The following is a 26,131-nucleotide window of genomic DNA, read 5'->3' as shown; positions in this document are numbered from 1 at the left end:
GGGATTTGCTCCCATTCAGGGACAAGAGCATTAGTGAGGTCGGGCGGTAAGGTTGGCGTTCCAGTTGATCCCAAAGGTGTTGGATGGGTTTGAGGTCAGGGCTCTGTGCAGGCCAGTCAAGTTCTTCCTCACCACACTGGGAATTTTATGGACTTCACTTTGTGCATAGTGGTATTGTAATGCTTAGCTTAATTTAGCATAAAAAGGATCCCGATCTACTGGACCAATTCCAAACCTTTTGGTCACTATTTTGGTCACCACCACCACACCAAAATCTGTAAAAAAAAAAAAAAAAAAATAGGGCCCATGTTGAAAAATACCACAATTACTCTTCAAGATTTACCTTAACTTAAACAAAGAGGTCTGAAGTCCAAACCATGAAAAGACAGCCCCAGACCAAATAGTGGTGGAAGACTATTCAGAGCCTTTACCTGAGTACAAGTATCAGTATCACCATGTAACAATACTCCATTACAAGTAGAAGTTCTGCATTCAAAATGTTACCTAAATTATATATTATTGTATTATTGATGCATTAACATGTATGTAGGATTTCAGTGTCATAGCTGGTCAAAGTGGAGCGTTTTAACAGCGGTGGGGTTGAAAGACTAAAATTGGGTTCCAATAGACGTGACCATCTCTTTGTAGTTGCATCACCATATTTCTGGTGGAGGTGACATCAGTATAATTAACATTCATTTGGAGAAGTGTTACACACACAGGAGATTACAGTCAAGATTACAGTCTCTTCCTGAGTGAGAAAACACAACTAACAATGACCAACACTCAGCCTTGTAGTTACTTAAGTATCTGCTTTAATTCCAAAATATCACAACAAAAATTGTAGAACATGTCTTTCACATTTGTACGCAAAAATAAGCTAAAACTGAGATCCGTGTAATGTCTGTGTTTGATGCTCTGTAGATATCACACCCTCTCTCTTTCAGTTGTGTTGTCTGATCATGGTTGTGTACTGCGACAGATTCCAGCGATTCCATCTCGGTGTGTCTGTGTCTAACAAGGGAGGTCTGGTCTACTGGTAGTAAAGCTCCAGGTTCATCCCATCATGGATTTCATCTGCACAGGTCGTGGTTAAGTACAACAAATCTGGATAAAATACTTCTGCTATTCTATTCTGCTTGATACAAGTTTACTACAATTAATATTATAAAAGCATCAGAAAAATGCTCCTTCGGTTTTCATGAGAAAAATAAAATAAAAGATAATTTATGAAAGCTAAAAAGATCATTTAGAAATAAATTATAACTGCCAACATACACAATATCACATCACAACATATTTTGGAAAACAACGCAGACAGTAGAGAATGTGTCTGACAGTTATTTTTATGTTATGTAAATGACCATGATCTAAAACATTCAACTGCAAGTATTTTACATCAGTTCTTCCAAATCAGTGGTAGTTGTATCTACACATACTCCGCTGCTGAGACCTTTGCCTCCACCACAAAGCAAGAAAAGGTGAACAGAATTCCAGATTATTGATAAAAGTGGGAAAAAATATATCTTTTCTGAATTGTTATAATTCAGTTAGGGATGCACAAATGATCGTTATTGTTTCAAAAGTATAATTTCAGAAGGATCATTTTCGTCTGATAATGTGGAGGCTTTCCACACAGTAACTGCAGTTCTTCTGTGACTGAATGGACACAGCATGTGTAATAATGTCCCGGACAGACAGACAGATACATTCATATTAATGGCGCTGCTGACTGAAAAAGACGAACACAATGTCAGTCAAACTTTATCCAAACTACATTTGTTTACGAAAATTGCACTGAAATAGAAACTGTTCAATCTAAAGACATACACTTTTATTGTCCTCTTTTGCAGTTACAAGAGTAATGTTACTGGGTATCCTACACAAATGATTGACCTCTGGTACTTACAATTATCCAAAGCTTACTTTTAAAGTATGAAAAGTAAGTAGACCTCTGTAAAAATATAAAAACAAACTGGTGCTACAGTATCAGTACCGAGCTACTGAAACTGAGAGCTAAGATTGTTTAAAAAGGATACAGTCACCCAGAGTAACTTGGTCCTTGAATATGGTATACCTGTGGGAACAGAGGAGGAACATTTAGCTGCTAATAGAAGACAGCCACAGAAACACTTCAATCAAGGGGGGCGGTATTCCCGACGAGCATCTTACCATTTCTTTAATACAATCTTGTCGTGCCGTGTTCCTGTCTGGGCAGCAATGAGCTTCTTCAGATCTCCGATGGTATCCTCAGAGCTGAAACATGGGGGTTAAGGAAGGAGCAGTGTGATGGCATAGGAAAAAAACAGAGACAAGCACTCTGTGCTTAAATCTGCCAACTGAGCCCAGTTCTTCAAACATGGTTTAACTAACCCAGATTAACTTGATGTCAGCTAAAATGATCCTGTCACTTCTCACCTAGCCTAACTTCTTCGAACACTGTTGGAGGATTTCATCTTGTATTAGTGTTCTCAACGTTTTAAATATAAGACAACATGAATAGAGAGTGCACTCATGATTAGCTGGCATGACACTGTGGGTGCAGACAGACCTCAAATGTGAGCATTTGTTGCTTTGATATGTCTTATATGAAAATGAACTTAATATATTTGGATTTTAGAGTATTGGTCAGATAAAACTAGTTAGAATTAAGACGTCACGTGGGGCTCGAGGAAAGAGTGATGAGCAACGTGCACATTTTATAGACCCAACGTTTAAACGATTAATTGTTCACACATGTGGCAGGACGCCTTATTCTGCGTTATTTCCACAGTTTGTGTAAAGGATACTTGCACTTGACCCGGACTTTCTTGCCCAGACGATCGTTGCAAACCACCTCGATCATCTTCTGTTCCTGTCAGCCGAATGAAAAGATGGAGTTAGCATAACATGTGGGAGTGTGGAGTTGATTTCAATCATTCGCCATACAGGGCAGTGACCCTCGAACATATAAATGGCTAGAAGCTATTAACTAATGTTGTTCATTCACAGTGTGCCATACAGGAGAAACAGAGACTCAGTATAAATTAGCCAGGTTGTTTTGTTTAACGCTAAGTTAGCTAACATCAGCTAGACCGCCACATATTGAATGCTACAGATGAATGTGCGGAATGTTACAAAGCACACACGTAAACCAACATTTTGTCTTCAAAATGTGAAGCATTGTGTTGCATATTTAATAACGGTGTGTTAATGTGGGATTCCTACCTGGAAATTCACAACAGAGTGACAAATTTTGCCTTTTCGATGATAGTCTCCGTCCTGCTTACCGTAAAGCTGACTTACTTTGTGTATTAGCCTCTCGACCAACCAAATGGGTTCAACGATGATTGACAGCCCGTATAAGCCTATGACAGGACAGAGAAAACCATCTAAGGCGGAGCTGATTCTGAAAACAACTCGTACCGTAAACACGTTGCTAACTGTCGTACTTTGCCTAGCAGCAGCCCAACCTGTCACACGGTTGCAACATTGAAATTAAATTTGAAAACGCTGCTGCGGAAAAAATAATGGCAGACGATGAGAAGTTACCGTCTGGATGGGAGAAAAGAATGAGCCGCAGTTCAGGTAATGCAACAGAACCCACGAGAGGCTAAATATGCTAGCTAGCTTGCTAAATGGGAATATGTAGTAAACTTAGCTTACTAGCTAGCAGCCCCCAGCATCGTGGTTTACTGTTGAAACGAGGCAGATGGAACTTTAAGTTCAATGGGATTAAGCTAAAACTAGTGATGGATAACTCGGTGTTAGAGGTGTGTTTTGTTAAATGTGGTGTTAGGCTGTTGCTTCATGATCGCGCCAGAGATGATCCATTCAACCTGGCTGCTGCAGGGCCCCGCATGACGTCATTCTGCTCCAGTGCCTCACCTGCAGCCTCACGCGTTTATGTTGGGAGGCCAAAAAGCTTAGAGTCTAATTCCATTAAAACATAAACCCTTTATTGTTTACTTTTTACCAATTGACCTATTGCTTGTAGGTAGTTCCTTGCACAATATGACTTAACTCTAAAATGCTTTTCAGTAGCAAAACTGCAATATTTGTTTTATATTAGCAATGAATCAGATTATGGTGGGTAATGTGAAAGGGGACTGACAGAACTATCACTCGCCTCTGCACTTTCCTTAAGCTGTATGGAGTGTTTTTGTCTGTTTTGAACTTTGTTTTCAGCCACTGCAGGCCGCTGCAAAAAAAGCTTGAATAAAGTCCCTCTACAATACCTGCCGAGCACCCCATGGCAGACAGACAATGTTAGGGACCAGCTGGTGAAAAAAGTTGAACAAGAAGAGGGATATAGCCAGATATTTCCCTCTGGAGTTGGTGTGCACCAAGACAGAGCTAAAAAGAGTCAGCTTTTGCACTCAGCTGGTTAGAAACATGGCTTGAAGTGAATGCTAATGGTGCTCCCTGGCTGCAGGACGTGTAAATAAGAAATTGTTTGCTAACACAGTTAGGGAGGCATCAATCCAAATTGCTCTTCTGATACCGATTCCGATACCTCAACTCAGGCTCGATCAAAAAAGTGCTCTCTTTTTCCCACGTTTACACTCTGTACAGCTCACTGTGTAGAAGTCATTAGAATAGATTTTATGTGAAGTATTATGAGGACAGGGATTTCTGTGGCACTAAAATTGAGTTGGCAGGCCGCAGTAACTGAACAAATGCAACTGATTGCAGATGATATGAGAAAGAAACTGTATCTAAAGTGGATCCGTCACGTTATATCTGATACAAGGTCCACTAAATGAGGTTAGTATTGCCAGTGGGTATTGGATTGGTGCATCCTCAACACAGTTGCCATAACAGCTTTAAAAAGTGTTAATATGTCAGTGTTGTGTTTTCAGCTTGTGCTGCTGCCAATTGTTAAAAGATCAGTGAATGCAGCTTTAATGACTCTCTCTTTGCCCACCAGGCAAAGTGTACTACTTTAACCACATCACCAACGCCAGCCAGTGGGAACGTCCAGTGGGAGATGGCCGTGGAGAGCCAGATAAGGTTATTATGTGTGATATCTTTATGTATTTATTCTAATAATAACAATAACCATTTAGTATAGAGCACATTTCAAAATAAGAGCTATAGAGTGCTTTACAACCTAATATAAAAACAAGACTGAACTAGTTTAGTGATGATGAAAATTATTGATGGTTGGCAGAGGCCTTATGAAGCTTTGGGAGCCTTGAACTCAGCAAGAACAGTGACATCTGATGGTGTGCAGAAATTATAGCGGCCCGCTGGGACTAAAGCACTGCAACACCCCGCTGATTTCAGTGTGTGTGTTTTCAGTCCCGTGTGTGTGTAATAAAAGTCTGCATTTCTTGTATTTTAATCTCTATTTTTCTTGTTCAGAAGTGCTCCAATATGGGCACATATTTCTGTGCAATAACATAGTAAAAAGATGATTTATATAACAAAACAAATTCATGAATGTGTTTTCCAAATAGTATACATATCAAATGTTTTTGTAGAAATTTTATATTCATGTCTTCAGTCTTATTGGTGTGTACTTGTCCTTCATGGTGACATTTCATGCTAGTGGTAATGTGACATGAAAGGAGAATGACATTGATCAGTTGAGTTGTATTACTTGTTATCAGGTGGAAATGTTCCAATACATGTGATCATCTCTTTGTAGTTGCATCACCATATTTCTCACAAATTTTCCTTCCTTCAAATCACACCAGTGATGCAGTGCCAATTACTTGAGCTTATAGTTGAGCAACAAAACTATCAAACCAATTAAGACTTTCTGAAGCACCAATGACATTTGATGCTTTCAACAGCACGTGGTAGTCTACACTACAGGTTTAATGTTACAAGATAAAAATCCCAGACTTGGTGGTACCCACTCCGAAATATGTTAAGAAGCAATAATAAGAATATCGGTCTTGTAGAGTGTCTTGGTGTCCAGGCAGGTATTTAATATAGTATCTGATTTCCATAGTGACTCAGTTTCACTGGAAACACAATTTGCTTTAAACTTAACATCTATAATGTCATTTTTTTTAAAGGTCATCATCATCCCACTGGCATGTGTTACTACTGACAGCTTGTGACACTGATGATGATGATGATGATGATGATTCTGATCCAGTGTGTTTGCTGTTTCATGACATCCGTTTGTTAAATAAACACTCCAGATATTCAGTTTACAATGATACATCCCATTGATACATCTACGTTTAATGGTATCCATAGAAACGAGCCTCACGCTGTTACCTACAAACGAAGGCGCATGTGAGCACAGAAGTAGGACGTGTATGACTCCAAAAACTTTTTCTTTCTCATGCCAGCTTTCAACATTGTAAATAGGTCATTAGTTGTTATAGTGACACACCTCTTGTCACATGAGCCTGAGGGCAGAATGTTTTCAACATCCTGTAATAACTTGTTGTTTGTTATATGAACTGCCTCACATTAGTTGAGCCACATTGTAATTAGTGGCATTATTAATGGTTATGAATGATTTATTAATGTTTTTTCGACTGTTTAAAAAAAAAAAAACGTAATTAGCACAGGTGTAATTAATAACATTAACCCTGAAAATCAAGCAGCTAAATGGAATTCAGTCATCATTCATTTTATTATTATGTGCTGGAACATAGAAGAGATCAAAAGGACTGATTGCCCACTGCAGAGCATCTATTAAGCCCTCATGAAATTTTGTTGATTAATTGATTCATTGTTTTGTCTCTCATTTGTCAGCTTATAGAGAAAATGCCCATTTTTCCACATCCGAATTTTACCTATTCATGTATTGCTTGTTTTGTCTGACCAACAGTCCAAAGCCCAAATATATTCAGTTTATTGACATAGAAGAAAAAGAAAAGCTGAAAATCCTCACATTTGAGAGGCAAATAATTGTCCATTTTGCTTGAAAAATTACCCAAACAATTAATTATCAAAATAGGGCCAATTTTCTGTTGATTGACTGCTCATTATTATATTCTGTATGTTTGTTCCAGCTCTTCCTTTAAACTATATGATGTTTACACGGTTTATACCCCAGGACTGCATGATCGAAAGAAAATGTTCTAGTCGTCTTGTGCATCATTTTATACTCACGTTGGCATCTTTGGAGACTTTGGATCTCCAGCAGAATTTCAAATAAAGTTTGGTGGGTTTAAACGACAAAGTTTGGCTGCACAGCATGACTGGCGAGTCGGTGAGGTTTAAAAACATATTAACATTGACAACTCCTGATCCGATCAATTATTATCTTTATGACTTTATGACTGACACTTCAGTAATAATTTACGCACTTTCCACTAAGCCATGAAGTCTACAGTTATGTTAGTAAATCTTTAATAAAGGGTTTGTCACTTTCTAATAATCTATTGACTTAACTAAAAGAGCTGATTAAGACAGAATAAGGGATTTTTCACAACATAGAAACCCAAAGGTTGGTTTTATTAATTATTACTGATCTGTGAAGCATTAAAGAATTCTTTATTAACAATGATAAAGCCATTAGTTACTACTCAGAAAACGTTTGTGTCTCATAAGAAAGTGGTACTGAAGAGATAGAATAGATAGAATAGACCAGTCTCTGATCCCTCGTATTGATGGGTGTTTTGTCACTGATCACTTTGTTTTGTTTCGCTCTCTCAGGTACGCTGCTCTCACCTGCTGGTGAAGCATAATCAGTCACGTCGTCCATCTTCTTGGCGGGAACAAAATATCACACGAACTAAAGACGAGGCCCTGGAACTCATTCAGAGTACGTAAGGGATCAGGGAGGGAATGGGGGGGGCGATGTGGTTTGATTAGGCCTGATCAACATGTTTAATGTGTTCTTTGTTTCTCTCATCTGTGCAGAGTACATAGAAGAGATCAAGTCCGGAGAGGAGAAGTTTGAGTCTCTGGCTTCTCAGTTCAGCGACTGCAGCTCAGCTAAGAACGGTGGAGATTTGGGATTATTTGGCAGAGGTGCATACTCGCATACATAATGATCCCACACACACATATATACTGTATACATATACCACTACACATGCACGCGCCCAGGTATACCTTTTATTAATGCACAAAGAAAGGAGAGTTGCACATGTTCATAGTAGGAACAATGCAGACAAACCTTGTTGCATAAGAAAAGCGTCATGTGGTTGTGGTTCATTGGTTCATGCTTTATACTCATTCAACATTATTACTGATGTCTTTTCTTCAATACACCTCACCTACAAAGATGAGAAACATGTTTATTCACTCCCCTGTCCAGTTAGTGTCAGTCCAGTGCGTCTGCAGAGCACCCCCCCCCCCCCCCCCCCCCCCCCCCCAGTGCTCATGTAAAAAGACATTGTAAATGAGTGAGATTTATTCCTCTACAGTGGCAGTAAACACAACACATGGGCCCGCCGATAACTGTGCTATATTCAGAGCTTAAAGGTTCCCTGTGGGGTCTTAGTAATCTTTCCTTCTTGATTATTCTCCTCTCTTTTAATCCTAGTAATGTGCCTATCGCATAGTTCAGCTGCAAAACTTCTCTCTCTTCTAAAAACTGTCAAACTAAATTAAGCTAATTTGACACAAGCTCCGGCACTGTATATTGAAACGGTGCTCTTCACTGGAGTGAAACGAGCTTGGATGCGTCATCCCTAGCATTACTGTAATGGTCTGTTGTCAGGGGTCTGTGTACTTCCGCAGATTTGTTAGTCAGGGTCAGTTCTTGTTCAGTGCTTTCACTTTTGTTTTCCAAAGTTTCGATATGATGTTCTTCTTTTATTTAGTTCTCATTTCCCAGCACTGTAGTGGCAAGCCTCCCAACTTGATCGCCATTACTGGCCCCGCCCGTACGACACTTCCCCAGCTGAAACTGAAACAAAGAAGCAATTGAATTAAATGTATTAATAAAAGATAATGAAAAAGAAACTCTACTGAAAAGATTATCGCAAGCAAAAGCAGGAATTGAAGTACACACAGGTCTCAGATGATGTACAACATGTTCTATGTTTGAATTTTGACAATCTTTTTTTACTTTAATAAAAAATGTACCTGTGTTTATGTTTTAGGTCAAATGCAGAAGCCTTTTGAAGATGCCTCCTTTGCTCTCAAAGTGGGAGACATGAGCGGTCCTGTTTTTACTGACTCTGGAGTCCACATCATCCTACGTACTGGTTGAAAGGAAGAAGCCACATACCGTACTTTCCTCTTACGTCTTCATACACACACACGCACACGCAGTCCAACCTAACCTGACCTGTGATTTATTTCAATGACACACACCACCCAATAAACAGAGCTTATGGGCGGAATCGCATAATTTTAAGTGGGATAATTTTGTTCCAAGCACTATTGAACATGTATGAATCATTTCATCACACGGAACATCAAGGAGTATTGCAGATAATTCCTGTAAGACCTCAAGCTTTTATTAACCAGGGCAATGCCATTATATAAAAACATGAGTGCCTGTGACTGTTGAAGTGATTTCCCCGTGGAAACAGTTTCACACCATGCGTGAAGTTTGAGAATGCGTCTGTAAAAGCTTGTGTTTGCGTATGTGCATGTCTTCAAAAGGACCATTTACTGTATGTTGTCCTGTAACCTTTTCCATTTCTACTGTATGCGTGCCAAAGCAGTTCCTCTATCTGTAATATTGTTTTGGAAAATAGATTCATAAGATGTTTAAAATGCTCTATAGCCATTGCAGACACCCTGCAGTTTGAGAAAGCACAGTTATTCTCTACATTTAGCATTGGTTTAAATTTTTTGTCCTGTGCAGATATTCGGTAACATACTTTGTTTTCATGATCCACTTTGAAAGTGCATGTTTCCCCCCTTTAGGATATGCAAAGATGGACACAGTTGAAAACTTCCAGGTTTTAACAATCATCTCCGCAGCTTTTAAAAGCATCAAAGTTCAGATGAACTGTCGTGTCATTTTTTTTCTTTCACCATTAAAAAAAACTCTCTTTTTTTTGTAAGTCTCTTGGTTAGTTTGTATTTTTTGGGTGTTTATTTAGAGCAAAATGAAACAATGGACATGCTTATTATGAAAATAGTTTTGTGTTTTGTGGAATACACAGAAGCAACAGCCTAAAAATGAACAAAGTGAATTTTGATTAATCTTCACACAAAAACATCCTTTGGACTTGAAGTCAGTTGGATATACAGTCAATTGTAAAATAGAGGAGCATGTTACATTAGGTTGACTGCAGGTTGTGTCAAGGACAGAAAATCGAGTGACTGTAAGTCATTTGCTGCGACGCTCACGTTCCACACATGCAATTAACCACTGGAGAGGTCACATGTAGAGGTAAACAATACAATCCTTTCTGATAAGTAAATATGTTGTCAGTCAAGCTTGTCAGCACAAACACAAAAGTTTACGGGAAGGTGTGATTTTTCAGCAACTCAACAAATGCAGCGTCGTGAGGACAGTCTTCCTCATCTGTTTGAACCAGTGAATGTCTTCACCCTGCTCATGATGTCGTCCAGTCTCATTTCCACCAACTTAAACTGGTGTTAAATGCAGAAAGATCCAAACGTACGTTGTCAATCAATGAATATCATCCCAAAGAGTTTTGATTCATTTACTTATTTTACAATTAGGCGTATTTGGGTATAATTTGCATCACAAGCTTTTAAATGACACATTGAACACCTCAAAAGGTCTTCTTCTTGAGGAATGGACCATGTTTTTACTTTCTGGCTATGAGACATCCAGTATTTGCAACTTTCTTTCCTTTAGCAATATTCTTTAACATCAAATTTGGGGGGGAATTAGCAGTTGCAAATGTTTTTGTTTTTATTTAAATTGACCATTTGGGGGCGTTAATATATGTGTGGTATTTATTGTGGAAATACAGGTTTCTTGGCCTAGGTCTCTGAGAAAGAGATTTGAATCTGTGTTTTAGGTGTTTTAAGCCTTTAATAGATATTTTGAAGTATAAAATAAAGGCACAATCTGAAGTTAACAATGCTCGAGAGTTGAGAGATACCTGACACTTCCCCAAAACCCACCCCAGGATTTCTAGCCTCCTATACGCAGTGCAAACTCAAAAGGATATTTATGCTCATGAAGTCTTATTTTTTCACAATCCCATTTCCCATTTTTTTTCTACATTAATGCAGAATAGGGAATCCAAGTCAAACAGGTTTTTACGGAATGTCATTTTTCCACCATGGCAAGGTCACAGGTGGAGGTTAACAAAACAATAACAATAATGGTCCTGCTAATTAGTGTCAATCAAGCTGGTAGGCACAAAGCCAAAGGTGTTACGGGAAGATGTGATTTTGCAACTATGAGGTTTGTCCTGTTTTTAACAAGCTTTTTTGTTGGTTTAATTATCACATTATCTTTATTGTTAGCTTCTTTTATATATATATATAAGCAGCATATCACTCCTTTGCTGTGACCTGCAGACTTGACAGTCTCGCCACATCCTGGGCTGACACTCTCTCATCATCTCATCATATTTTGTCTTCCAGTGCTTTTGACATGTTGACATTTGCCATCAACACAACACTCTGGAGGTGAAAAGAATTTTGTTTGTGGTGAAAAATGACATTGTTTGATGATTTAAGTGCCCCATACAGTATATAATATTCCATTCACCTTCACTGCATTGGGACGGCAGTAGTAATCTCAAACTTATAAAACAAATAGAAAATTAAACCACTTTACTTGTATGTCTAGACACAACTAGTGATAAATGGGGACTTCATTTTTGTTTTAATTTACATTACGAATAATTCCTGTACAGAGCCACACAAAGCAATTTTGGTATAACAAGTGTGAAGATAAATAGCTGAGGCTGAATCATCGTCATTTCTTACTTCTGCACTTGACTGTATTGGCCAAACTGCAAGCGCATTAACCTTGCTGATCAAGCTTTTAAATGTTATCCCAAATACAATATCATTGTCATATATTGCACCTTGCTCTACCTCATCATTCACACGTGCAGGTTTGACCGTATGATTTACTGTTTAACTTGGGGGGGGCACTGAAGATGTGCCAGAAATAGGACTTTTTAGATTCCCAAAGCTTTAAAATAGGCGCAACATGGAAAATGAAAGGAAATATTTATATATTATGCCATTATGAAACCTTTTAAACTTCTTGATCAGCTCATCATCTGTGTGGTATGGTTTCAAAGCCGGTCAGTGTGCTGAATCACATCGAAGTAAAATAGGCACTAAATACATAATACACACAAAGATATAAATCTGATGAAAACTTTTCTCAAAGAAACATAAAGCCTAAACATTGCCGTTCTTGTTAACTTAATGTTGATCATTGATTTCTTTTTCTATTCTCTTTGTCTTTGGCTCCAGCCATGCTCTCCTCTCTCTGCCTGAGTCTCCTGCTCTTTCTGTCGTACCACTCCCCGGTTCTCTCCTGTCCGACTGGGATCCACAGCCTGTGTCAGTCCACTCCCTTTGTACCAGGCCACTACCTGGTGGGGGAGGGCTATGATGTGGTCACCCTGAGGCGTAAAGGAGCCTACGTGGTTGATGTGAAGACCTACCTCACCCCAAATGGCACCTGTACTACTACTAATTACTAGAAAGTAATTTCAATCAGAAAGGCATAAAGACAAATTTATGACTTATATACCCTTATTTATTCACTATGTCATGGTGATTGTGGTGAAACATCAAACAGCTCAAGAACCTCTTGTTTTTAACAGACTGGCTTGGGTTTTGATAAATTATTTACGAGCAGCCTGGAGCTACCCAGTTACTACAGGTCCGCAACCAGGGCCCAGTACAGACGGCTCATAGAGACCTATGGCACTCATTATATCCGCCAGGTTAAAACACACACTCTCTCTCTCTCTCCCATTCACCACATTTATTTTCTTACTTCACGTTACAGTTTTTTGTGTCTCAACAACATTGTACTTTTTTTCAGGTTTACCTGGCAGGACGACTCAGGCGAATCACAGCTGCACGTACCTGTTTGTCCTCACTGAATGGCCTCTCCTCACACGAGGTACATACGACACATAGGCTATTATTTTGTATTTCATTTAACATTAAATAAGGTGACCACACGAGTCAGGCTACATCACCATTTTTCTCCCTAAAGGGGAGACGCCGTAGATACACAGTGTACCCCAGTGCTTACCTGATGCCACTGTGTCCAAATTGTTTCTCCGCTGCCGCTCAGTTGTTGTGTGCATGCGTATTGCTTTTCTCACTCACCACCCAAATGTTGTTGTATGACTGCTGCTAAGAGTGAAACCTCAGGCACTCATGATAACACTTTTGTTATGGAGTCCATTTTATTATGCATTTAAACCCATGACAAAAAGTGTTAAACTTCCATTCTCAAAAGCCAGACTGTATTTTTAGAAGAAGCACTTAAACACATACATACCGCACCATAAATAACATCTGCATTTCACCTTCTGTCCTCTAGGTGCACTCTTGCTTAACGTTGGGTCTCTCTGTTGGTCTTGGTGTATCCACTTTATCCGCTAGCAAAAAGTCTTGCACCAAGGTCCTACAGAACCAGGACGTCTCCACCTCTTACAGCTCTGGTCTCCATCAACACTACACTGAGGTGGTAGGAGGCAGAGGTTGGGTGGGGGAGTTTTCACTCACCCGTAACGACTCCCTGGGTTACCGAAAGTGGCTGAAGACCCTCAAGGATCACCCTGATGTTGTTCAGTATTCCCTAAGACCATTGTACGAGCTGGTGCCATACTGGACACGAAGGATAGGACTGAAGGCTGCCATAGAGCAGTACTTAAAAGACAAGGCCATCAGGACCCCGCCAAGACAACCCTACTGTGGCAGCCATTACACTAACCTGGCGTCCAAGTGCTGTCCTAAACAAGCCTGGAAGGGGACACTGGTGGTGACCATCGTCCGAGCCTGGAATCTGAAAGGAGATTTATTTGGCAGCACTGAGGGGTGCATAGAGAAATGGAAACAGGGTTGAGGTGTGGACATGGTGGGTACAGTGAACATGAGTTCATCAAAGACAAATATTAATTAATCAGTTTATTTTCTTTCCCCCTGTTTTATCCAAATCCCAGGTATGCTAAGATGTGGTATGGTTCCTTCTACCGCAAGACTCGAGTGATCAGGTCAAACTACCCTCACTGGAACACTCGTTATGATGTGGGCAAGGTCAGTAAATCGTCTTAGTCTTGGGGGGTTTTTATTAGGCAAGGAGCAAGCTATTATGCTTCTACAACCACTTTACAGAAGTGCATACGCATAGTGTTGACAAATCTGATTGATTGTTCAAATTTGAAGGGTATATGGTATTTTCTTTTCACATTATTCTCATTCGAATTTTATGTCAACTCTTTTTTAAAGGTGGACACACACTTGGGTCTGAGGATTGAAGTCTGGAACAAGGACTGGCGCAATGACGACCGTCTGGGATCTTGTGTGAAGCACCTGAGCCAGGGGACACACAAATTCACCTGCCCAGCCAAGAGAGGCGGCATCGAGATCCAATACACGCTGACCTGCGACCGTCACCTCACTGGAGACAAGTGCGACCAGTACAAACCATCTCCCTACTGAGAAACGCATTCTGGGTGTGCCGCTCACTTTCCTTTCATCAAGTGTGATATCAGATCTGTTAATTATTGTCTTTAAGTTGTTTAAAGAGGTTGTCATTGAACACAATCCAGGGTGTTTTTGGAGACACTTGCTATCAATGTTCGTGTGGCAGTTAGTTTAGAATTAAAGGTATATTTACATTATGAAAGTGGCGTGTCTAACTTATAAAAGAAAACTGAGCGTAATTGAAAAAATAGGCCTGTTTTCACTCCTGATGAACATTAATAATTTTGATTCAGTGGTTGATTACTGTAAAACCATATATTATAAGACAATTTGGGAGTGAGTGGGTTTCAATCCTGTTTTGAGTTTTGGTGGTAGGGCCTTCCTTTGGTTTACATTTGGATCACAGATTACGTCTTTACAGTTTTTGGTAATTATTTAGAGTTAGTTATATAAACATCTTGACTTTTCTCAATAAAATTCAGACACCAGGATGGATGGGTTGTTTCTGTTATGTAAGGCAGTGGTTCCAACTTTGAGTGTCCACATTTATTTCTGTTCTTTGGGGATATAATGTTTACCACGTTTACCATCTTATTATAGCGTGTTAGCATGCTAACATTTGCTAAATAGCACGAATGACAAATAAATTCAGTTCACTTGTGTTTACAACTGCTCAGACCAACTCAAGCAGGCTAGGCACTTTGCCAGGGTGTGAAAGCAGAGGGAGACCCCCACCACCACCACCACCACCAACACCTGTACCTGTGTGAAATGTTTAACAGAATTGAAGTTTCCCAGGTGGGAGAGAAAAACAGAAACTGGGGGACGAAAGAGATAAAATAGAGAAAAAATACCACTGAAGTCAGTGGTACACTGACAATTGCCCCCATCAAAGCAATGTTCTCATTAAGTTTGCATTATTTCCTAACCCCATTATGCATTTTTAAAACCAATTGCATTTTTCATTCTTCCAAGTTTCTCTTCTGTGTTGTGTTAATATCCCAGTAATTTACTCAAAGTTCATTTCTTTAATCTTGAACTTAAGGGAAAGCTGTTTAATTTTTACTCTCCTTATCTCCTCCACTTATCACCTTGCTCTTATTATTTCTTCGTGATAAGCAGCTCTGCTTATCTCTGAGCAAAGGACAAACGGCTCTTTCTCTAGCTGGTTCTGATTTTGATGACTGGAAGTGAAGCAGCAACATCAACTCTTTGGGCATTTGGAACAGGTAGTAAAACTCTTTTTAAAATGTTACAGGAAGATACCATCAACAAATACATCAGACTTGCATGATGCAGTAGACAGAGAGCATGAATTGGGCTCTAATACTGAGAACTTTATGAATGAAGTTTGGAGAAATATTTTGTCCTTTTTTTCTTTGACAGTGTTGTTTAACCCTTTAAATAACTCTTCAGTCTACTTCTGTATCAAACAGCAGCAGATGCAATTCAAGCTTTTTAACTCCCAGGTTGTAAATGTTTAACTGTACAAACACAAAGCAAGGCAGTACTAAAAGTTGCAAAATACATATCTATTTTGGCAACAAAATTATGTCATTCTTAAGAAAACAAATAAATCTTTGAAAGAAAACAATTCAGTGGGTCAGATGTTCTAATCGAATTAAACCTCACACTCTAAAAATGTATGATGTAGGTATCAAACAGGTGCACCAGAGAGTAATTGCAGTTTGCAAATAATTTGTGTGAATTTTTCAAGTTGCACCTCTTTCCTTTCAAGGGAGAACCATGCAGATAACAGGTGTATATGTTTACAGTATAGAGTGTGATTTTGTGTATTTGGATTTACTAACCTCAAATGTCAGTGACATACAGTAGTGGTTCAGGATGTTGACAGACACCAATTTACAATAATCCTGCATTACGTGGCGGAATTAGCATAAAAAATGGAGAATTAAACTTTAAATGTGATATTAATCTTATGTGATCATAATTCCACCACAACGTCTGGGTGAAATTTGTTACAGCTCACAAAAGTTCTACAATCATAATCACTGTGGTGGTAACTATAAAGAAAAGGATGTGATCAATATATCTAAATACTCTAATATATAAATAGTAATTCCCCCTGTACCAACACTAGAACAATTCAAACTCCTAACATGAGATAATGATAATAATTCATAGTATACAGAGAGTTTACAGGGTGTGGCAAAGGTAGGAACAGACATATCACATTGTGTTGAAATAGCAATAAAACTACACAACAGAGATTTGTTATCGTTGGTAATAAATCATTATTGCCTGCACACACAAATTATTTATCTTGGCAATATCAATAAAGTACAAGGGAAACTTTAATAAAATTGAAAAACAACTTTAAAAGTCGAGCTTGACAACACAAATTTAAAGACTTGTGAAGGCATCATTTTGTGCATATTTCTGGGAAACCCATAAATCTTTAAATTGATGGTTTGTGCTGTTTTGTTTTCTTTTTTGTTGGGTTTTTTTTTGTTTTATTACGACCCTGTGTTAATTGTTAAGCTACCCCTCCTACCTGCAGACTTGACAGTCACACTGCAATTTGAATACAAAATGAACATATAAAAGGTTACAAATTGTGAAAAATACAGTATTTAATTCCCACTTACCTCCAGGCGTATTTATTCATGCAGATCATTTAGTTTTGACAAAATAATCTTAACTTAAGGTCCACTCACAAGCTTTTTTCTGAGCTTTCAACCTCATCATCAATATGTAGATGGTGCGTTTATATAAGAACAGTTACTATCAGCCAATATATTGCTTTTTAAATTCACAATACTGATATCAGTATCTGCCTAAAAATTCCTCCAGTATCTGACAGGCTATACTTTATATACTGTATAATAGACACAGTTAACAGGGAACTGACATATTATCCTTCAGCCTGGTGGTGGAACAACAAATGGCAGGAAACACAAACATTTGCAAACATTTGCAGCTCTTGTTACCTTATGATAATCATCTCCAGCTGAAATGATGCTCACTTATGTCCTTATCTGCTCTCTTTGTCTATTATTTCAGTGTCTCTTTGGCTCCAGCCATGCTCTCCTCTCTCTTCCTGAGTCTCCTGCTCTTTCTGTCGTACCACTCCCCGGTTCTCTCCTGTCAGACGGGGAACACCAGCCAGTGTCAGTCCGCTCCCTTTGTACCAGGCCACAACCTGGTGGGGGAGGGCTTTGATGTGGTCACCCTGCGGCGTAAAGGAGCCTACATGGTTGACGTGAGGACCTACCTCACCCCAGAGGGCACCTGTACGCTCTGCTCCAACCCTCTTCAAGGCAACAGGCTGCAGAAAGTAATTAGAAAAAGCATTTCCTGCAGAAACTGTGTGTGAATGCTGACAGCTGAAATATGAAATTGCAAAGCGTTGCTGAAAATGCAGAAATCTAAAATGAATTTGCCTGAAAAATCTTGAATGTCAAATGCGTTGAGTTGCACTGCTGAGGAAAGTGAATTTGTATTTTTTTTTCTGGTCCCAACTTTTTTAGAAGATCATAATAGTAATACACCAATTAGAAACTACTGCAAGTGTAATCAGTTTCAGTCAACCATGTAGTTTGAAACAATTGTCTTCTTAAAGTAATTTTTCCAACAGACTTTAGCAGTTAGGGGTCCTAGCTTAAAAAGGAACAATCAGAAACAGAGACACAGTAGTAGTCGTAGTAGTAGAAGTAGTAAAGGCTGTAGTAGTCGTAGTAGTAGAAGTAGTAAAGGCTGTAGTAAAGGCTGTAGTAGTCGTAGTAGTAGAAGTAGTAAAGGCTGTAGTAGTCGTAGTAGTAGTAGTAGTAGTAGTAGTAGAAGTAGTAAACGCTGTAGTAGTCGTAGTAGTAGAAGCAGTAAAGGCTGTAGTAGTCGTAGTAGTAGTAGTAGAAGTAGTAAACGCTGTAGTAGTCGTAGTAGTAACAGTAGGAGTAGTAAAGGCTGTGGCAGTAGTAGTAGTAAAAGCTGTAGTAGTAGTAATAGTAGTAGTAGTAGTAGTAGTAGTAGTAGTAGAAGTAGTAAACGCTGTAGTAGTCGTAGTAGTAGAAGCAGTAAAGGCTGTAGTAGTCGTAGTAGTAGTAGTAGAAGTAGTAAACGCTGTAGTAGTCGTAGTAGTAACAGTAGGAGTAGTAAAGGCTGTGGCAGTAGTAGTAGTAAAGGCTGTAGTAGTAGTAATAGTAGTAGTAGTAGTAGTAGGAGTAGTAAAGGCTGTGGCAGTAGTAGTAATAAAGGCTGTAGTAGTAGTAGTAGTACTAGTTCTAGTAGTAGGAAGTAATTCCTTTTACCAGATGCGTTCCAGACAGGACTCGAACCTGAATGCTAGCATTCACACTGAGTAATAAACAATAGTTCTGCAGCAACTATAACAGCTGTACACACGTTATGTGTGCGTGTTAACCATCGTCTTCTTCCTTCATCTTCAGCTTCCAGTCTCTGCAGTGGATTGGCGCGCGTTCAGCCGATGCAGTGCTGACCTCTACAGCAGTGCACACACCTCCGTGAGGTACTGTATCATACAGCATTATATCACTGAACGTGATTAGCCATTTTCACATTTTCACGTTTTAATGTCAATTCAGTTCCTCAATACAGGTCAGTAAATACTTGTGGATATGTACCAGTTTTAACTAAAGCTAAAAGCGAGAGAACGCAGCCTTTGTGATTTCTCCTCTGATCTTTTGTAGTATCTCCAGAGTCACAAACTTTGTTCATCTCATCCAATCGATGTTTCTGCGTGAAATCTGAAAAATTTACTGGCACCTACATGCTATTTTGTGTTTATATGATCTTTGAAATCAACAAGTTTTAATTGTGATTTCTTTTCCTGTAAATTGTGTCCACAGCTCACTGATTAACACTTACTCCTCCCAGGACAGTAGCGACTGGCAGGTTGGAAACTTAAAATTAACATTTCAGAATATCATTATTAGTGCTAATAGATGTGTAGACATGCCATTATTTCGCTTATTTTACCACTGAAGTTCCACCTTTGTCCTGGATTTGTTTTGGAGAAAAGAACTGATCAAAAGGGCTGATATGATTAGATTTTGGAGCCTCTTGCTGCCTAAACAAGATACATGTGTTTGAGTTTTATGGCTCATTAATTTTCTTTTGGATCTATTGTCCTTAAGGCATGTCCTTAATGCTAACAGATCAAATATCACTATTTAGAATTAAGTATTTGCAAATTAATGGTTTTATAAATAGTTATATTTAATACACTATATCACAGTGATTTGGGTGAACATTAAGCAGCTCATGAGCTTTTATTTTTCATTTATTTTATCAGGTTGGCCTAGATTTAGATAAGTTTGTGTCGGCTGGCCTGGAAGTGGGAGGAACACGTTCCACTGCTTATAACTTTGCTTCGGAAAGGACCAGAGAGGACCGCTACTTTTTCAGCACTCACAGGGTCACGTGCAGCCATTATGGGTAGGGTGTGAAGATCATCACAGCAGAAGATTTTTCATACATTTTTCACTTAAGATTTATTCTAATCTATTCTGTCTCTTTGTGTCTAGTTACCGTGTGTTAGTCAGACCGCCCCTCAGCCCCGAGTTCAGTAGGGATTTGGCCAGACTGCCAGGTCTCTACAACTCCTCCACCAGGGCTCAGTACAGTGAGCTCATACATACTTATGGCACACACTACATTCGCCAGGTTAATTAAAACACACACACACACACACACCATTTAAATTTTTTATTTCACAAATAAAAACACCATTTTTTTTGTCTCAGCAACATTGTACTTCATTTCAGGTTTCCCTTGGGGGCCGACACAGGCGAGTCACAGCGGCACGTACCTGTTTGTCATCACTGAATGGGCTCTCCTCAAACCAGGTACATGTAGCACACGTGTCTGTACAGTGTACACAGTGACACTGCTTGCTTTGTTGCTGTATTTAGTTATTTAATGGATGAGCCAAGTGTTGAATGCCTGTGAATACATAATGTACAGCAGGTCATCCACTGATTGCATGGTTAGTGATTTCACTCCTGGTGTCCTTGAGTAAGACACTGAGCCCACACTTTTCTTGATGTGCAGGTCTTTGCCGCCATCAGAGTACGAATGTGTGTGTGAGTGTGAGGAGATTGTAATGCACCATTCATTGTTCTCAGAAAAAAATGCACTATTTAAATGCTGTCCATTAACAATTTACCATAAATAACATCTTATTTCCCCTCCTGTCCTCTAGGTCCACTCCTGCTTATCACAGGGTGTCTCTGTAGGCCTGGGGAAGTTGAAATTATCTAGTGTCCAACAGTCTTGCACCAAGGTCCTACAGAACCAGGACGTCTCCACCTCATACAGCTCTGGTCTCCACCAACATTACACAGAGGTGGCAGGAGGCACTGGTTGGTTGGGGGAGTTTTCACTCACTCATAATGACTCCCTGGGCTACAGGAATTGGCTGAGCACCCTTAAGGACCACCCAGATATTGTCTCGTACTCCCTTAGGCCAATGTATGAGCTGGTGCCCAATGAGATGCAGAAGACAGGGATGAAGGCTGCCATAGAGCAGTACTTAGGAGACAATGCTGTGACGAAGTCACCCACAGAACCAAATTGTGGAGGCCACACTGCGAATTTGGCTTCCAACTGCTGTCCTCAACAGGCCTCCAGGGGAACACTGGCGGTGATCATCATCCGAGCCTGGGACCTGAAAGGAGATCTAACTGGCAAGACCGAGAGGTGAGTAGAGCAAGGCCAGGGACTTAGATCTGAAGGTGGAACATCAATATCAATTAATCAGTTGGTTTTTTTCCCTTGTTTTCTTCTCTTCATAGCTATGCTAAGATGTGGTACGGTTCCATCTATCACAGGACCCACATGGTCCACTCAAACGACCCCTGGTGGAACGCTCATTATAATCTGGGCAAGGTCAGTAAATCTTCTCATGACAGATCAGCTCAAAAGAGCACACAAGAGAAAAACTTTAATCCCATTAGTGCAAGAAATGGATTAAACTGTGTGTCTATCTGCTCTAATGCAAGCTGCAATTGTTAGCACACTCACCTAACTACCTACAGTTAGCTAGCCATTAGCTATGTTGTTAACGAGCTCCCGTATATTATTATGTGGGGTTACAGGTTTCATTAGAAATGTATACTGTTCAGGACAGGAACACCCACAGCGTGGGAGCCAAGGTGCTAGTATATATGTAGAATTTAAAGTAATGATATTGGGTCTGTCCTGCTCGTGTTAGCATTAGCTTAGCTGATAAATTAACTAGCTGCAGCCAACAAAATCCGTAGCCGTCAGCTATAAATGAGAAGCCTGCTTTTGTTTACTTCTTCTTTTTTCGGAGTGGTAAATCTTCCCCATTATCATTGTGAACTGCATATGTGCACACGAGAACAGATCTCGACAGGTGTAGCAACCAACTGTCTGCTCGCTAAACAGTCAGTTGCACGCCGCCTTGACCAAGCCCCGGGGAACAGCGCTGGGCTGAGACGATTTTGGCGTTGTGGCCACATTCGGTATTCCAACTTCTGGGATCATCACATGACGCACGAGATAACGGGAGACTCCAAAATGGAGGAAGCTATCACATTAGCCGTGTCGGACCATCCAATTTCATAACCCCGACCCCCTGAGTAGTCCCGGACGTTCATAAATGTAGTTCTTACCTTTGAACAGGATATATTAATGGATTTTTTTTTTATTATTTTTTTTCTTTTTTATGAAGGTGGACACACACTTGGGTTTGAAGGTCGAGGTCTGGGACAAGGATGTGCAACACGATGACCTTCTGGGAGCATGTGTGTGGTACCTGAGCCAGGGGACACACCGAGTCACCTGTCCGGCCAAGAGAGGAGGCTTTGAGGTCCAGTATACTCTGACCTGCGACCCTCATCTGACTGGAGACAGGTGTAACCGTTACAAACCATCTCCAAAGTGAGAAATGCATTTTAGGGGCCACACTATTCACAAATGCCGCTCGCTTTTCTTTAAAGTCCAACTGAAATCACATTTAATCATCCCTTTTTCTAGTCAAGATTATTAACGTTTGATTTATGTAATGTAATAGTTTTTCATTTTTAAAAGGAAGAAAAAAGGTCTTTGGGGAAAGTCGGTGTGTATGTTTTATTGACAGCAGCTGGCAGGATGTCAGTCTGCTGATATTACACCGTAGGGAATGAGAAACTAAGTAGACAAAGGCACTTGCACAGTAGCCTGAAAAGTCATTAGTTGTTGTTTGGTTTTCAAGTGATTATGATTACAAATATAGGCCTGTTAGCACTAAACATTTTGATGCAAACATTAATAACAATCAGCTGGTGTGAATGTGAATTTTGGTGGTGGGTCAGTTTACATTTGTGGCAAAACTGTCAAATCCTTGTCAATTCTTGTGAGACCTTCTCATGCAAATAAAGACTGTCAAAACACGTGCTTCATGTTCTTAGAATTATTATTTAGAATTGTGCCATAAACTATGTTTGAGCCAGATTAACTTTTAATAACATAAACTGACAACAGTGCAGAGCCGCACCATGTTCAACCAACATGTAACCAAATCCAATTCAGTATATTCTCCTCCCCCTCCCCGGTATCTGCGTGTTACCGTTTTGCATGGACACCCTCGCTGCATTGGTTTAAAGAAAAACAAACAAGCCAGAGCGTTATTTTCCCCTACCCGAGAATAACAGTGGGTTGAGCCAGACCTTTCCCCGAAGCGTGGAGACACTTGGCAAGAGAGACAAGTGAAGAGTCACAGAGAAAGTAACAGACAGTCAATACAATACAGAGGGTGAGAGAGAGAAACAGAAAGAGTGTAATGTTGCCGGCAGAGAGACAAGAGGAGGTGAGAGAGAGATTATAGCAGAGAGAAAGAGCACAGGAGACACGAGGTGCAAAGACAGAAAGAGAGCAGACAGATTAATACGGGAGGAGACGAAGTGTCTGTAGTGTTACTTGAACACTTCATTTTCACGTTTTATGATCATTTTAGCCTCTTCCGTACACCCAGATTTTAGTGTGGATCTTTCATTTCAACATTTAACCTGATTCTCATGTATTACTGCTTGACAGATCATTTATTTACTGCCCCCTGACACTGACTATTGTAATCCAATGTTTGCTCTCCAAAACATCTTAAAATGCTCGTATTTAGATCAAGGATATCAAGCTCAGTTTTTGGTCCTCAGTATTTCTAAAAATCTGCATACAGCCTTGCAAGTCCTTTGCAGTGTATTTATGATTCCTGCAAATGATTAGTGGTGCCAAAGAAATAATTTCCACTTTTGTGTGTGGAGGAGGCTCTGCAGACAGCAGACTTACTCTTGTCTGATGAGAGGAGACTTATAGTACTTCAAAATGTGTCTCAGGTGGGTCATTCTAGGCTGACAGAATAATAATAATAATAATGATCATCTTTATTTATAGAAATCCACGTAAAGTGCTTCACAAAGGCAGCAAAATAAAACAGTCAAGTCATAAAATCCTCGGGTTTTAACAGAAAACAGATGCCAATACAGAGCAGGAAAAGAAAAACATTTTAAAGGAAATAAAAGACAGTTAAAAGAAAGTTAAAACATTTCCTGGTTAAAAGCCTGGCAGCTGAGTTCTGTACAGTCTGGTGTCAAAAGGCTGTTGCAATAAACCAGGACTGATGTAAAATGGTCTCTGTGCCTTTAAAAGAACTGAAGAATCGCAACTTGGCAAGCAATGCTCTATGACCTCGCTCTGCCAAATGTTTCAGGAGAGTATGTGTATGCCTCAAGGAAATCAATGAATCAATTTAAGCAACGTGCTTCCACCAGGGAGATCATCAAGGGAGTTGAAGAAGCCTGGCACCGCCCTCCTCCATACGTATTGCTGACCCTCAAAGGAGAAACCAAAGAGATACTGGCCATCAGGATGCAATGGAATAGAAAAGAAGGCTGAAAAAAGTCCAACACTGTGGGCCAAAATGGAATTGACGCCAGGCACAATAGCATTATTTGCTTCTTAGATCTTGCACAAAGCGCCAATGAACAGGTTTGCTTTCGGGTTGAGGAGGATAGGTGTACTACAGGGACTTCAAGCTGGAACTAAAACACACTGTTCAAGAGGAGGATCAATGACTTTAACCACTTCCTGTGGAAAATGATATTGTTGTATTCGTGGCAACACTGTATTTGGTTTTAAAGTCCCTCTATGTGGAGGAGCTGAAGTCACCAAACCAACATGATTTTTGTGCAAAGCCCAAAACAACACTGGAACCTCTGCCAACTCTGAAGGGGGTGAACACTGTGGTTTTAGAGCAGGCGTATATTGTCAAAGCGAAGTCTGAGGTGGGCCTGATGCCCGACAAGCAATGACTCAGTGCTAGATAAAGAATGTAACCAACCTAGAGGAGTTATAGTCATTGTTATAGGCTGTGTGTGTCTGGCCTCAGATCACATGGTTGAAAAGTGGGTGTGAGGTCAGTGACGCAAGGCAAGTCCTGTTGCAAATTAGTCAGTCTACAAGTTTTTACATGTTTACTGTCAAAAGAGTTGCTCCTCTGTTCACCAAAGCAGCTATTTTGTGCCCATTAACGACAGTTGGTGAGTTAAACAATTTAATTTTAGTGGCTTGCACCACAGAGTTAGTACTGTTTTCCTGTAGGCATCTCTATGCACCTTTTGATTCCCGAGTGGGTCAGACAGAGATGTTCGATATGATTTGATGTGCAGTAATCGCTTCTGACTCTACAATCTCTTGCCCATTGAGACTGTTTCTGTCGTGCCCCTCCCTAAGCTGTGCCATTGTTAGGAGAGGAGGATTTTTCCCTTTTGTCTGAAACATGCCGTGGTTTTCCAAGTATGCTAGTGTGTGTCTGACCTGTGGAAATGTCTTTGTCTGCCAATCAATATCACTGAGTTTATAGATAGTTACTAAATCAGGTTGTAGGCCATTTACTATTTTACTGGGGGTGGATTACATTTATCCATCTCTATGCCTGCATTAGATTCCCATACAATCTGAAAGCAATTAAACTCTGTTACAGACAACACTAAAATCAGCTGTTTTTTTTAGCACTCTTCTCTATGGAGGGAAGATGTATGTCATCTAGCCACTCGTCTCTAGCGCATTCTCCTCCTGATGTTGTGGAGAGTGAATCTGCAGGAGCGGGTTGTCACAGCGACGTTGACAGGGAAGGACAGCTGATCCTCCAGTGTCAGTCCAGTGTCCAGTTCTCTGTGTTCCTGGAGAGGTCATGGTCAAGAGCTGCTCGGCCTTTTCAAGATCGAGCTTCAGTTGGTGTGCAGACATCCACTGAGAGATATCAACCAGACACGAAGAGATTCGTGCTGCCATGAGTTGATTCGTTGAGATAAAACAGCTGGCACTAATTCTCCACTCGGTGCCATTAATCCATTGTAGAAGAACCTCAAACAGTGAAAAGATTATGTAGAAAATACAATAGTGTGTTTTTGTGTTTTCTGTATTTTCAGTGTTTTTTTAAATGCTGCGCATGTGTTGTCAATTGGTGATATCAGGGCCACTATATATGTATGATGTAGATGTTGTATGTTTATGTAAAAAAAAAATACTATCAGCCAATATATTTCTTTCTCTCAGTATGTGCTTCAAACATCATCCTGTATCCGACAGGCTACACACAGATAATAGAGGTAACTGACATTTTTATCCGTCAACCTGATGACAGAACAACAAGACACACAGAGGACCTGTTTGCAAACAC

General features: G+C 39.9%; 4 protein-coding genes across 4 annotated transcripts; 3 read left to right on the top strand and 1 right to left on the bottom strand.

Moving 5' to 3' along the window:
- Positions 1-792: 792 nt before the first annotated feature.
- ubl5 (ubiquitin like 5) lies at positions 793-3,289 on the bottom strand. Its single transcript, XM_070923452.1, has 5 exons — positions 3,208-3,289; positions 2,790-2,854; positions 2,173-2,256; positions 2,040-2,077; positions 793-1,077 (listed from the first exon to the last, which is right to left on the bottom strand). The coding sequence occupies exons 2-5, from the start codon at positions 2,843-2,845 to the stop codon at positions 1,034-1,036; spliced, it is 222 nt and encodes a 73-aa protein (XP_070779553.1). The 5' UTR covers positions 2,846-2,854; positions 3,208-3,289; the 3' UTR covers positions 793-1,033.
- A 153-nt stretch (positions 3,290-3,442) lies between these two features.
- On the top strand, positions 3,443-9,920 carry pin1 (peptidylprolyl cis/trans isomerase, NIMA-interacting 1). Its single transcript, XM_070921240.1, has 5 exons — positions 3,443-3,567; positions 4,910-4,992; positions 7,609-7,717; positions 7,816-7,926; positions 9,006-9,920. The coding sequence occupies exons 1-5, from the start codon at positions 3,510-3,512 to the stop codon at positions 9,113-9,115; spliced, it is 471 nt and encodes a 156-aa protein (XP_070777341.1). The 5' UTR covers positions 3,443-3,509; the 3' UTR covers positions 9,116-9,920.
- Positions 9,921-12,278: 2,358 nt separating this feature from the next.
- LOC139291016 (perforin-1-like) lies at positions 12,279-14,487 on the top strand. Its single transcript, XM_070912902.1, has 6 exons — positions 12,279-12,489; positions 12,658-12,755; positions 12,857-12,937; positions 13,367-13,863; positions 13,989-14,082; positions 14,275-14,487. Exons 1-6 carry the CDS (start codon positions 12,279-12,281, stop codon positions 14,485-14,487), a joined length of 1,194 nt encoding a protein of 397 aa, XP_070769003.1.
- A 3,028-nt stretch (positions 14,488-17,515) lies between these two features.
- On the top strand, positions 17,516-22,360 carry LOC139291007 (perforin-1-like). Its single transcript, XM_070912889.1, has 9 exons — positions 17,516-17,770; positions 18,879-18,958; positions 19,299-19,344; positions 19,745-19,887; positions 19,977-20,115; positions 20,217-20,297; positions 20,654-21,150; positions 21,246-21,339; positions 22,148-22,360. Exons 1-9 carry the CDS (start codon positions 17,516-17,518, stop codon positions 22,358-22,360), a joined length of 1,548 nt encoding a protein of 515 aa, XP_070768990.1.
- Positions 22,361-26,131: the final 3,771 nt, after the last annotated feature.

This window comes from Enoplosus armatus, chromosome 2 (assembly GCF_043641665.1).
Source record: "Enoplosus armatus isolate fEnoArm2 chromosome 2, fEnoArm2.hap1, whole genome shotgun sequence".
Lineage (NCBI taxonomy): Eukaryota > Metazoa > Chordata > Actinopteri > Centrarchiformes > Enoplosidae > Enoplosus > Enoplosus armatus.
The sequence above is the reverse complement of the archived record's forward strand: the minus strand, read 5'-3'. Positions and strand labels throughout refer to the sequence as shown.